Source organism: Phaseolus vulgaris, chromosome 8 (assembly GCF_000499845.2).
Source record: "Phaseolus vulgaris cultivar G19833 chromosome 8, P. vulgaris v2.0, whole genome shotgun sequence".
Taxonomy (NCBI): Eukaryota; Viridiplantae; Streptophyta; class Magnoliopsida; order Fabales; family Fabaceae; genus Phaseolus; species Phaseolus vulgaris.
The window spans coordinates 952945-967415 of record NC_023752.2 but is presented as its reverse complement, the minus strand read 5'-3'; the positions used below and the strand labels follow the sequence as shown (position 1 = coordinate 967415).

At 32.3% G+C, this 14471-nt stretch overlaps 1 protein-coding gene, 1 long non-coding RNA gene and 1 pseudogene across 3 annotated transcripts; all 3 read left to right on the top strand.

Annotated features, from left to right (window-relative positions):
- The first annotated feature begins 2370 nt into the window (after positions 1 to 2370).
- On the top strand, positions 2371 to 4145 carry LOC137824115 (uncharacterized). The gene is made up of 3 exons (XR_011083214.1): positions 2371 to 2550; positions 3017 to 3181; positions 3769 to 4145. It is a non-coding gene; the product is annotated as an uncharacterized lncRNA (long non-coding RNA).
- A 1164-nt stretch (positions 4146 to 5309) lies between these two features.
- On the top strand, positions 5310 to 6340 carry LOC137824114 (putative UPF0481 protein At3g02645; annotated as a pseudogene).
- A 4344-nt stretch (positions 6341 to 10684) lies between these two features.
- Positions 10685 to 14423, top strand: LOC137824113 (actin-11). Of its 2 annotated transcripts, none has more exons than XM_068629571.1 (5): positions 10685 to 10968; positions 12402 to 12471; positions 12614 to 13007; positions 13335 to 13948; positions 14053 to 14423. In XM_068629571.1, exons 2-5 carry the CDS (start codon positions 12412 to 12414, stop codon positions 14116 to 14118), a joined length of 1134 nt encoding a protein of 377 aa, XP_068485672.1. In that variant the 5' UTR covers positions 10685 to 10968; positions 12402 to 12411; the 3' UTR covers positions 14119 to 14423. The 2 variants fall into 2 exon arrangements, with proteins under 2 accessions (XP_068485672.1, XP_068485673.1); XM_068629572.1 differs by having other exon boundaries at positions 10822 to 10968; positions 14048 to 14420.
- Positions 14424 to 14471: the final 48 nt, after the last annotated feature.

Sequence of the window (14471 nt, the reverse complement as noted above, 5' to 3'; positions counted from 1 at the left end):
AATAATTATTGTTTATTGAGTTTTTTTTCTCAATTTTTATACCATTTTTCTCCGTTATATTTTTCAAATTGTTTTTCTTATTGAACTTGAGAGAAGACAATGACATTAAATAAGAAAATAACATTAAATTACATTAAATAAAAATGTAGGTAGGGATTAGGTCGTTTTTTTTTAATTGAGTTGTATTAAACTGGGTTTTTTTATTTATTTAAGGGAGATGATATATTGCCCCTAAATAGTAAATATATTCATCCTAAATAATATATTAATTATTTTTAATTTAAAATATTATTATATTACTATAAAAAGTTATAAAGCGTGTGTTTTATTACGTGTGAACAAGAAAAGTTGTCCAATACTTAAAAGAAAACAATAAGTATTTACAAATGTCTCTTAAAGGAAAGTAAGAATGTTAATAATAATTTAGCTTTATTTGCATTTTGGTGCACCCCAAGTGATTTTGAACATGCACTAATTCAATTTGGAAATATTAAAATTTTCATTCATTATGAAATTAGAATTATGGAATTAAAAAATATATTTTGTAAAATGAACTCTATAATAGATTTTTGTGTTCTACTCCAAAAACCAAATTTAGAAATATATTTTAGAAAATAAATCTTGACAAAAATTCAGAAAAGTGTTTTGAAAATTTAAATTTAAAAATGTATTCATAAATCAAAATTTAGAAAATTCAAAAAAGTGTTATGAAAATTCAAATTAAAATATATTTTATCTTGTATCTTTGTTCTATTTAAAAGTTCCCTTTCGTAATTTTACATGTAGATTCAAAATCATAGAAAAAAATGATAAAGGTTATTATTTGAACGAAATTATTGAATTCAGAGATCCAATTTCATTTGAAAAAAACTTTCAGCAGTCCTAACCCTAACTCCAAACATTCAATATGTACTATCAAGTAATGTTTTAAGTTCGTCAAGTATGTGTAAAGAAATTATGGTTCAACTAGTTCAGTACAATTTGTTTGAAAAAAAAACATTAGTTGTCCGGGACCAAGTCGAATGAAGTCATTTTGGGTCAAAGTCGAGCCGAGTCAACCCTGGACCAAGTCGAGTTGAGTGGCCGATATTGAGTCGACCTGAGTCGGTCAGGGCCGATATCGAGCTGAGTTGGCCCATGCCAATGTCTAGTCAAGCCGATCCAAGCCCATGTCGAGCTAAGTCTTTCGGGTCATTAAATCATGTACACTGCTTTTGTCTATCTTAGCATCCGTAAGACACCTATCTACGATCTCCATACATTTTTCAAATAGCTCCATAGTGATTTCTTCAAATTTTGCACGAGCTATTGAAGAACACAAATCAATGCCTTGAAATAAACTATCTACCTCAATGTATAATGGTTCAACCAATATGGTCACGGTACAATGCGCTCATCTTACGAAAAGAAAGGGTAAAGGACCGGAAGAATATGTAAATTCAAAGTATTTTGTGGCTAAATGCGGGACGAGTTTATGTGAAACGGATCCGACCGCATTGTCATCCCTAGTCAATATCCATCTGTCGAGATGAGTGTCTTGACTTTGAAAACCTTATGTTTAATAGTGGGAAGAGACACATTAAATGTACCACCACCAAAGTTAAAAACAAAAGTATTTCGTTTGATGACAGATTGTTGTGTTGACACCGTTTGATGGCAGATTGATAACAGATTGTTGTGTTGACACTTATGTTTGAATACATTTAAAATATACAAAAGAAATAAACTAACTAATTTGTTTTTTCAAACAAATTGTATCAACTAATTGAACAATCATTTCTTTCATCTGGTTTATACTGCGAATATGATTATATTTTATTTTATAATGACTATATTAATTCAACCATTAATTTTTAATTTACATGCGCAATTCACCAACTTAAAACATGACATATTGGATGAATGGTTAGAGAATAAATTAATTTTGTTGTTTTTTATTCTGATATTGATCTAGTGCTTCACATTATGGTTTCAAGATGTTAGTTAGGGTTGCTGATAGAAAGTTTTTTTTAAAATGAAATTGGATCCAATTCAATAATTTCTTTCAAATAATAACCTTTATCATTTTTTTGCACTAAATGTCTTAGGTAAAAATACGAAAAAGTCATTTTTAACTTTTAAATAGAACAACTATACAAAATAAAATATAGTTTAATTTGAATTTTTATAGCAGTTTTTTTAATTTTCTAAATTTTGATTTATGAATACATTTTTAGATTTAAATAACTTTTTATGATAATATAATAACATTTTAAATTAAAAATAATTAATATATTATTTAGGATGAATATATTTACTTTAGGGGCAATATATCATCTCCCTTAAATAAATAAAAAAAACTCAATTTAATACAGCTCAATTAAAAAAAACAAAACCTAATTCCCTAAATAACATATGCAATGCACACCCAAAAGACAGCACCATCAACCACCAAAACAGCACCACGCGACCACCGTCGAATCGCCACTTCCGCGCGACCTCCGCACTCGTTCAGAGAAGACGCAGTAACACAAAAACAGACGTGAACCCAAAAACGAAACGCGAATCCAGGTGAGTTTATTTCATTTCATTTTCCACTTAGGAACGACTTCGTTTTGGGTTAAAACGAAAATCTAGCTGAACTCGCCAAACTCGGAGCACACTCGCGAATTTACTCAAAATTCGATTTTACTACCGAGTTAACTCGGTTAGGTGGGTGAAAACGTAAACTCGGACGAGTCAGCGAGTTGACTCGCGAGTTTGACAACCAGGTTTGAACCACAGCTTCTGCTGTTTCCTAGAATCCTAGCCCACTTATTCTTGGCTATGTTTGCTCTCTTTTACCTGCCATTGTCTTTTATTCCTGTTTGTGGGGTTTATTCTGTTAACTTGGAATTGTGTGTGCAATTAATTTAGTTTGTGTGGATATCCCGTGGCAAATTTTCTGACTTTTTGAATTTGTGTTTGTATTTTAACAATAAGGTTAGGTTTTTCAGTTGGCAATTTATGTTTACATGATGTGTCTCAATATTTGAAGGTCTAGTGTGGTCCGAGCTTTGAATATTTTGTGAGGATGAATAGAAAATTCGGTGGTGGAAGGCAGCCGACAGGGACTCCGTCACTGGCCTGGTCCTGTGTGGTTGTTGTCTTTTCTCTTCTTGCTGGTGCTTCTGTTGTTCACAATATCTATAAGCCTAATCTTGTAAGTTTTTAATCTAACTTTTTCATGGCCTTCAGCAATAGTACCCTCTTTATTCAGTGTTGAGTTTGAAATATGACAATACGCGCAAGTTATGTGTGTTTTTTCAGTTGTTGAACTTTAAACTTTAAATGCCTAGTATATGTTTTAACACACAGGGAGCTAATGTGCTTGATTGAAACCAATGTTATTTGAAATGCCTTTTTTTTTTAAATTGTCAAAAAGCCATATGCACAGTTGAAATTATTGCTAACTATTATTTTGTACGATGACCATACATTCAAGACACTCAATGCAAATATTGTAGTGAAAATATTGAAGTTGTAGTAGTAGTACATTCAGACACATTTATACTTGTTCACAAAATCCTTATAGTGTATGAATTTAAATTTTCCCTATATTGCATCATAGATACTGAAGTGCAAAACCATTGATAGAAACTCTTGAATAAAAAAACATGGACATCTAACTGTTATACTCCCTTGAGGTTCGTGTCATCTGTTATCACTTATACTATAGTACCTAGGGTGCAATCTAGAGGGTCTAGATCTTTTTTCTGTAATGTTTTTGACTCATTCTTTTCTTTGTAGACATTGCCTCCTGCCGATGGAGTTAATAGGACCAAGCAGAAACCTGATGAGAAAGAATGATCCTCTCCCCTGTGAATTCCTTTTATTGTGAGATACCAAGCTGTGGGGTTTAAATTTAACTATCAGTAGTCTGATATGCAGAAACTACAAAGGATTCAGTTTGGATTAGAATATCATTTTTTCTGGAGTTTTATTTGTGCGGGTATGTTTTAAATTTTTGGAGGACTAATTTAGTGGCCAAAATATTTGGAAAACTGATATAGTGGTGTTTTACAGTAATGTTTTAATGATGTTTTAATTTGGTATTCAAAAGACCAATTTTAGAATTTACTACATTTATTAAATATAAATTGGCTCTGCTGTTTACCGTTATACAATATGATGTTGCATCAAACAACTGATAAGATGGGCTTCTGTTATATCATCATCCTCCCTAAGATCTAACTAAAGAGCAAAATGAAACTCAGAAGTTTATCAACTTTATTCTGAATTCTGATAGTTTTATTTTATCTGATGCCCAAAACAAGTATGAAGATAAAATAGATAAACATTAAAAAAACAGATCTTATGATGTCCTGCACAACCTTAAAAATCATGATTTGATTACTCTGATAGATGCATAAACCATGTATATTCACCCAGCAAACACGTGTGAATTAAATTAGTTCATTATAAACTATAATTGATGCAGTTTTTTTGTGGCTTGTAATTAAAGTTTGAAGCACTTTTGATTTATATGGCCATATGGCAAATAAACTTTTTAAGCTATAATAAATCCCTTTATCTGCAGATAATTAAAGCCTGAATAATTTGTCAACCAAGTTCATCTAACTACGTTTCACGAACAACCTCAACTACTAATGCTGTTCTTTATCCATTTCAACCCCCTTCTTTTATTCTTGTGTGTTGTATTATTTTAAACACAATGCTTTGCTGGCAATAATTACTTTTATATAGCTTTATTTCTCCTTCGCTTTCAAATATTTGCTGGTAGTCTTGCATTATACTAGGTAAAGGCTCCATTAGCAAGATTGATTAAAACCGTTCCTGGATTTTCTCCAGGATGTAGATAATAAGGGCTGCTTGGGTTCTGTGTGGGATCTTGGTTACTGCTTGAATTCGGAAGTGGAATCTTTGCCACTGTCAGAGTTAGTTTCCATCACGAATCACACAAAAAAAAAAATCCCAGAAATAGGAACAAAGGAAAGAGCGGAAGCAGAGCGGGACTTTAACCCGCGCTGATACCATATTGGATTCTGGTCTTCATGTATTGGATTCTGGTTTTTCTTATAACTCACACCACAGTGCTGCAACCTTCTTGGGTGTGCTTAGCCTTCTGAGACAGAGGGCAGTGGTATGCCATGACACGCATGATGTGGTGGAAGAAAACAGTGGAAGCGGTGGAAAAGGGAGAAAGTAAGAGAAGAGAATGAAGAAGAAAGAGAATTGTATTTTATTATATCATACCTGAAAAAGAATAAATATATATATATATAAGACTCTGTTAAACAAAAACAGAGTAACAGAAATAACAACTTAATAAATTTCTTCAAGTTTATACCATTCAAGATGGAACACTGATGATACCAGGAGTTTCATCAAGAATGTCTCACTTCATGGATTATGCCGGGAGGAGAATTGCTCATAATGCAATCTTGAAGGACATATTAATGCTTGAAAATCAGATTCCACTATTTGTGTTGAGAAAGCTGTTGGAGTTCAAATTCTCATCAATGGAATTAGCAGATGACATGTTGGTTGCCATGTTGATAGGATTGTGGAAACAACTTTCTCCTTTCAAGGTGATAGAGAAGGATTATTTAGAGATCATTGTCTCAGTCTGCAGATTTGCTAGATTTTTTGTATGCTATGATTGTGCCTAAATTGGAAGAACAATCAGATGTAGTCCAGTTAGAGGATCAACACAAAGATAATGAGGACAATGAAGAATCATTCTTAAACTATGCTAAGCAATTTCTATGTGAGATTTGGAGCTTTCTTTCAAAATTGGTTACAGCATTTGTAAACTTAATTAAGAAATTCCAGCAATGTAGAACCATGAAAGTTATCACTTGGTTGCCTTGGACTATAATTTCTAACCTTCCTGGAGTAGGACTTATTAAGCAACCTGTTGAATACTTATTTTTCTCCGAAGATAAAGAAGCAAGCACAGCAGAAAATGGGAATTTAAGCTCAGATAATGCCACCAACAAACCACCCTTGATGGAGGAAATTGCAATTCCTTCAGTCACAGAACTCTCAAAGTCTGGGGTTTGTTTCATGACCACCAATGGAGACATATCGACCATTGGATTTGATGTAAAAACAGTAACACTGTACCTTCCAACAATTGGTTTAGACGTAAACAGTGAAGTGTTATTGAGAAACTTAGTTGCTTATGAAGCATCAACTGCATCAGGGTCACTGGTCATCAGGGTCGCTTAGTTTGATTCTGCTTGATCAAGGCATAGCATCACTGTATATAGCCACCACGTTAGAGAAGACGGCCAAGACTATCATAACAACAGATAAAATTTTGTCTGGTTTAGTTGCAATGTTGTAGCGGTCCCTGCATGGGTAAAATGATGGTTGGAAATAAATTAATTAGGTATCAGCAAAAGCATAAACACAAAAATAATTGTAGTATAGTATACATTCCACATAATTTCTATGAATGGTACTATACATTCCACAACTAAGGCCTTGTTTGAAAATATATATCTCTACAAGTACTTTTCAGACAAGAAAATAAAAAGGTAAAATGAATCGAGTTTTTCCCATTAGTTAAAATCAACTTATAAAACTTTTTTTGAAGTCCTCTCATATGACTTCTCCAAAAGTTGAAATCATGAGTTGATTTTAACTTCTGAGAGAAGTATAATTCATTTTACCCTCTTAATCTCTTCTCCTTAAATAAGTGATTACAGAAAAAGCCTACAAAAACAAGGCTTAAGTGCATTTTCAGTTTGCTATGTCAGGTATCCAACAATTATCAAAATCCTGAAAGTATTAAAAACAGTAACCAACTCACCTAAGATTACACCAAAAGGGAACAGCATCATTGAGCACAGAACCAAAAGGGAATCCAAGATTGGTATCGAAAACCGAAGAAGCTTATCATTACATATACAGAAGAGCATAGAACAAGAGCAGTTTGTACAATCAAATAAAATTTTCATTGATTTTCTGAATAAGAAAAGCCGAATTACAGTATCAAGTTTTAATGTCATGTTTTATTATTAAATTATTATGATTGTAAATTTTATTATCTATGTTTTTTAAAATATTAGACTACCATATTTTTGGTTGAAAACAGGTTTAAAATGAGATTATTCAAAAATACTTATAAAGAGATAAATTTAAAAAAAATTGAAATGATTTTTTTATGAGTAAAGTTTATCTTATACATAAGTACATGCTTTTCAATATATATATATATATATATATAGAGAGAGAGAGAGAGAGAGAGAGAGAGAATTTGAGTATAAATTAATTTTAATTAATGATTTCTTTTTCTTTTCAATAGATATTTATGAAAAGTTTTTTCCACATATATTACCATTAACCAAGTAAGAAAATGATGATGTATGATGTATTTTTTAAGTTATGCTCATATTTTATTACATATTTTTAAATTAAAATATATTATTTTTAAAATATGAAAAAAATAAAAATTTAATAACAAAATTAGGAAATAGTAATAATTGGTGTTCGACGCATGTAGCTGTAATTATACTGAAGCTAGCCATAATTTACATTTGTGTTTCATTTTTTTTTTTTATTATTAGAACCGAATGAACATAGAATATTATATATATATATATGACCTACATAACTCTAAACACATTACGAAAGAAAAATAAATACTAATCTAAAATGGTGAGTTTGACAAAAATTGAGTCATTTACATCTTCCAAGTCGACGTCTGGTCCGCCATTTCCACCGCCTCTACCACCGGCGGCACGACACTTATTTCCGATGAAAACAATATTGTTCTTGAAGTATTGTCGCTCTGTCTTGCAGCATTAGGTTTTGATGACCGATTTATGCTTACGTCCCATAGAAGGAAGAAATCAAGATGCATTAGTTATGAGATTCTATCATTATTAAATTAATTTATAATTGATATAATATTTTAAAATATTACAAAACATTGATACAAACTCGAATAAAAATTCATGGACATCTAACTGTTATACTCTCCCTTAAGGTTCGTGTCATCTGTTTTCACTTATACTATAGTACCTAGGGTGCAATCTAGAGTGTCTAGATCTTTTTTCTGTAATGTTGTTGACTCATTCTTTTCTTTGTAAACATTGCCTCCTGTCGATGGAGTTGATAGGACCAAGCAGAAACTTGATGAGAAAGAATGATCATCTCCTCTGTGAATTCCTTTTATTGTGAGATACCAAGCTTTGGGGCTTAAAGTTAACTATCAGTAGTCTGATATGCAAAAACTACAAAGGATTCAGTTTGGATTAGTTTTTTTGGAGTTTTGTTTGTGCGGGTATGTTTTAAATTTTTGGAGGACTAATTTAGTGGCCAAAATATTTGGAAAACTGATATAGTGGTGTTTTACAGTAATGTTTTAATGCTGTTTTAATTTGGTATTCAAAAGACCAATTTTAGAATTTACTACATTTATTAAATATAAATTGGCTCTGCTGTTTACCGTTATACAATATGATGTTGCATCAAACAACTGATAAGATGGGCTTCTGTTATATCATCATCCTCCCTAAGATCTAACTAAAGAGCAAAATGAAACTCAGAAGTTTATCAACTTTATTCTGAATTCTGATAGTTTTATTTTATCTGATGCCCAAAACAAGTATGAAGATAAAATAGATAAACATAAAAAAACAGATCTTATGATGTCCTGCACAACCTTAAAAACATGATTTGATTACTCTGATAGATGCATAAACCATATATATTCTCCCAGCAAACACATGTGAATTAAATTAGCTCATTATAAACAGTGTTGGTACCACTATAATTAATGCAGTTTTTTGTGGCCTGTAATTAAAGTTTGAAGCACTTTTGATTTATATGGCCATATGGCAAATAAACTTTTTAAGCTATAATAAATCCCTTTATCTGCAGATAATTAAAGCCTGAATAATTTGTCAACCAAGTTCATATATCTACGTGTCACGAACAACCTCAACTACTAATGCTGTTCATTATCCATTTCAACCCCCTTCTTTTATTCTTGTATGTTGCATTATTTAAAACACAATGCTTTGCTGGCAATTAGTACTTTTATATAGCTTTATTTCTCCTTCGCTTTCAAATATTTGCTGGTAGTCTTGCATTTTGAGGGACTTGACAGAGCATGTTGAGTTAGGATTGAAGATGTTGTTAGTGCTAGACAACTATTTGTGGTTGGCTAGTTGCATAATCGGGCCCAAATAACATTAGGACTTATTTTATTGTAAAGTGGATCCTAAATTAAAAGTTAATCTTCCAAAAGGTTGCAAATCCTAACGAAATGCATCCATAGAACCTTTCATTGTTCTCAATTGTTGTGAGTCATTATTATTTCAGGTGTCAGCTGTCAACATAGTTGAGGTGTCAATGTTATGTTATTTGAGGTGTCAGCATAACTTAAATGTCAAGTTGTATAGTAGTATTTTATTTTTAATAAAAAAAAATCTATCATTGTTGTCATTCCATAATTAGAGGGAAATGAGTGTTTTTTCTTTTTCTTCTCCATTTTCCTTTTTATACCTTGGATATTAGATAACTTTCAATTTAACATAATTGGTTAAATTGGTATAAATTTGGTTTTACCTGCAGTACTAGTTTTTTTTTTAACTATTGACAATCCAATTTTTTATTACATGTGGTAACTTCTAATATTATTATTTTAATAAATTTTTACATTATTTAAATATAAATTTATCTTTTATTTTATTGTTTTTATTAAATATATGCATACATTAAAAAAAATCATTAAATAGAAACTAATTTCAATGACCAAAAGTAATTAGTTACTACAATGATTAAATTAAAAACTATTTTAGAGATTAAAAAAAATTATTGGTTCCTAAATTAGTTTCTAATATTGATAAATAGTTTCTAAATTGGTATCTAATTAGCTACTAAGGTTTTAACTACCAATTATTTAGATTCTAAATTTAGTAGAAAAACTTTAGTTGCTAATTAGATATCAATTTAAAAATTATTTATCAATAATAGAAACTAATTTAGATATCAATAATTTTTATAGTTTCTAAAATAGTTTCTAATTTAATTATTATAATAACTATTTCTTTTTAAATTAGTTTTTATTTAATAATTTTATTGTAAACATATTTTTTTTTTAAGTTGTTGATGTATAAAAAATTTTAATGTTTTGACAGAATCCAAAAGTTAGTCTGTTACTTTTGTACAGTGTTATTCCTTACAAATTTTATTATTCATTACAAATTTATTTTAGTGAGTAATTAATCTCGTACGAAAGAAAAAATGTATGATGATGATCTCGAAAACAAAAGAAGAGCATTTAAGAAATAAGATAAACAAAAGAAAACTTAAACTTTACTTCAATAACTAATAACTAACAAAAAAGGGATATTTATCAGAATTATAAATATTTTTAATTATTAAAGATTTTAAGTTATTAATGACTACAAATTATGCAGAAAGAAATTCTACTTATTTAACAATCTTCGTTGTGCTGGGAAAGAGATTGTTTTCCTTCCATTGCTCTATTCTTAGTTGTTATTTTTATTTTTACCTTCGATTCATGATCAATATAAAGTATTTTTTACACTAATTATTTGTAAAAAAAATCTCGCAAACAATTATTTATCATAAGAAAAATTAAAAAAGAATTAATCTCTTAACTAAATAAAATAAGAAAATATAAGATATATGGTTATTAGTGAAGGATAAAACGAGAGGACAAAAATGCGTGCTTGAGAAAAAAAGGGCAAAAAAATTTGTGGAAAAGAGAGAAAACAGTAACAAAAATAGAAGCGCAAAAACTAATAAAACGAAGCACCGTGGAAATCATTGTTTGATTTAAAACGAGAAATCAACGGTTGATATTGCATCGTATGCTTGTTATATTGAATACCAGTTTCCATTTTTTCTTGGTACCTCTCTCTCTCTCTCTCGTTTCCCTCATCACTAGCTCTGCATTTCTCTCCCTCTTTGCCTTCCATCACCCTCGCCATTTCCCTTCTCAAGGTCAGTTTCTAACCTTCGATCCGTTTCTATCTTGCTTGGATCTGTTTCTTCCTTTTCTGTTTTACCATTTCAGCTTTCAATTTTCCTTTCTTGCTCCATTCCAATGGGGGACATTCTTCGTTCTCCCTTTATTGCTTGTTGGGTAGCTGGATTTCAATCGGGTTGTCGTTGGATTTCGATTTCTTCCATTGGGTGTGAGAAAGTTTTGTTTTTCTCTCACTTTGTGGATGTGAGAAGCATTATTGTTAGATTCTTGGTTTGTGTTATGTTTCACTAGCTCCTTTTCAAGAAAACTCAATCTGGGTCTTTTTTAATTGATCGATCTGGATGTTGTTTATGAAATGGTTTTTATTTTGAAGAAAACAGCAATTTTGACTTGCTTTAATCGTTACATGATGCGTCGTTGTGTTTGTTTCTTTGAGATTTGTGGTCGATGGGGATGGATCTGTGGTTGTTGAGCATGGTTGTGTGTGAAGTTGTTTTCAGATGAGTAGGTGACGAATCTGGATTGCTGTTTGAGGTTGAGAGAACACAATGATTTGTATTAGTTTACTTTTGGCCGTGAAGCAATTAATTAGTTATGTTTTAAATTATGGTGAAGTGTATGGAACCTCCCTCTCCCAAAATTGAAAGAAGAGATACCGAAAAGGAAATGTAATAATGCTTTGCTTGTGGACCCTTTCTTTGGATATTTGCAAGGTTTTACGTGTTCCCTAACTTTCTAACAACCGACTATCATGGCTTATGGTGCATGTCTCATCAACTTATTCTTCTAACAACATCCCTTCTATTGTCTGAAAAATGTAGGATGTTGGAGTGGGTATGTTTACAGTATGTATGTACCTTTATTTGGGATATACTCTGTTGGAACACATTTATATCTGTCATGCAATTTGGGTTACAAGTCCTTTTCTATGTTAAGTATTTGCCGGTAATCAATTTCCCAAGGTTTTTATTGTATATTGCTGTGTTAGATTATATCAGTACACCAATAATCAATTTGTCATATGATGCTTTGTCCATGATATACCCACCCCTTAGCTTTGATATATGTTATTTTGAAATGACTTGCTGTGGGACTAATCTGCCTAAAGTAATATAAAAAAATTAGAACAATAATAGTGCAAGGGTTGCATAAGATTTCAGCTTATATTCTTCTTTTCTTAGCTTTATTGTAAATGGCTTAGCTCTCCGTTCATGTCTTTTCTTGGACAAATTTTTGTTTATAAACCAAAAAAATTAAGGTTAATTGGAACTGATTAGGCTAAAAATGTATGATTAAATTGTGATCTTATCATTGAATTTTTTGTTTTGGATATTTATGTCACTTATTCATAGTGATTCTCTCATTCTAAATATCCCTCGTGATCTTCTATTAGCTGTGTTTATAGAATCAGTGCACTTGTACTGAATATTAATCATTTATCCTGCAGAAAGTAGAAGATGGCAGACGCTGAGGATATCCAACCTCTTGTTTGTGACAATGGAACAGGAATGGTTAAGGTACATGTTGGAGTTTTCTTACCTTTTTGTATCAAATTTGTTTCATAATAACTGTCTGACATACTTCTTTTGGTTTATAGGAATATCATTTTAATTGTTATTTATTTGAAATTGAGAAATAAATTGTAATGAATCTCTGTAGGCTGGATTTGCTGGAGATGATGCCCCACGAGCTGTGTTTCCCAGCATTGTAGGTCGTCCCCGTCACACTGGTGTGATGGTTGGCATGGGTCAAAAAGATGCATACGTTGGTGATGAGGCACAGTCTAAGAGGGGTATTTTGACTCTTAAGTACCCTATTGAACATGGAATTGTGAGCAATTGGGATGATATGGAAAAGATTTGGCATCATACCTTCTATAATGAACTTCGTGTCGCCCCTGAAGAGCATCCAGTTCTGTTAACTGAGGCTCCTCTTAACCCCAAGGCTAACCGTGAAAAGATGACCCAGATCATGTTTGAGACATTTAACACCCCTGCCATGTATGTTGCCATCCAGGCCGTTCTTTCACTGTATGCAAGTGGTCGTACAACTGGTAAGTTAATTTTGAATTGTTTGATTTGATTAGCTTCAGGTTGTATGATTTGAACTTATGTGGGAGCTTTGAAGTTGAGATTAACAAATGTGAACATGAATGAGCATCTAGAAGTTTGCATGCTCAACATTCCATTTTTCAGATACATTAGAATAAACTGTAAATGATTCTTTTGAGGGCAAACTATTCCACTTAACATATTACTAAATGGGGAAGGAACAGATTTGGTGTACTGGGAAGCATTTGGGAATTGTGATTGTTGAAAACTGCTATTTCCATGTATCAGGTGATTGATTTCAAGTTTATTCATTTGCCTTCTCTCTGCAGGTATTGTGTTGGATTCTGGTGATGGTGTCAGCCACACAGTCCCCATCTATGAGGGTTATGCTCTCCCCCATGCCATCCTTCGCCTCGATCTGGCTGGTCGCGACCTCACTGATTTCTTGATGAAAATTTTGACTGAACGTGGTTATTCCTTCACCACCTCAGCAGAGCGGGAAATTGTAAGGGATGTTAAAGAAAAGCTGGCCTACATTGCCCTTGACTACGAGCAAGAACTCGAGACAGCCAGGACCAGTTCATCTGTGGAGAAGAGCTACGAGTTGCCTGATGGACAGGTCATCACCATTGGTGATGAGCGTTTCAGATGTCCAGAGGTTCTGTTCCAACCATCCATGATAGGAATGGAAGCTGCCGGCATTCACGAGACCACATACAACTCCATAATGAAGTGTGATGTTGATATCAGGAAGGACCTCTATGGCAACATTGTCCTTTCAGGAGGAACAACCATGTTCCCTGGCATTGCTGACAGAATGAGCAAGGAAATTTCTGCCTTGGCACCCAGCAGCATGAAGATCAAGGTTGTAGCACCACCTGAGAGGAAGTACAGTGTCTGGATTGGTGGTTCCATCTTGGCATCTCTCAGCACATTCCAGCAGGTTTGTTCTCTTCCTTTATTCTTCTCTGCTTCTTTGAATGTTACTGTGGGAGATGCATTCTTCCATGACTAATAATGACTGACACAACCTTGTTTTGAGTGCAGATGTGGATTGCAAAGGCAGAATATGACGAGTCTGGTCCATCAATTGTTCACAGAAAGTGCTTTTAAAGTGTTTTAAGAAATAGGTTTATTGAAGGGAAAGACTACTATGATGATTTGTCTGGAAGCAATGCATTGCAGATTGTAATCCTTTCATTCTAGCTTTTGTTATCCGTTCATGTTATTCTCTTGTTGGAGTGGTCATTTATTTGCAGAAGGTGAGGAGAGTTGTTTTTGAAAATGGTCCAGTTCTTTTCATGTACTTTGACAAGTTTTTGACTGGTTCATTCTGCCTTATGAGTTAGCTGGATTATTAAACTACGCTTGTACTCGTTGTATGCATAATTATAATCCATCATCCTTTTGAACTACAATTTTATCTCTTCATTTATTTTCTGCCTTGTCTCCTTTTATTATTTCTT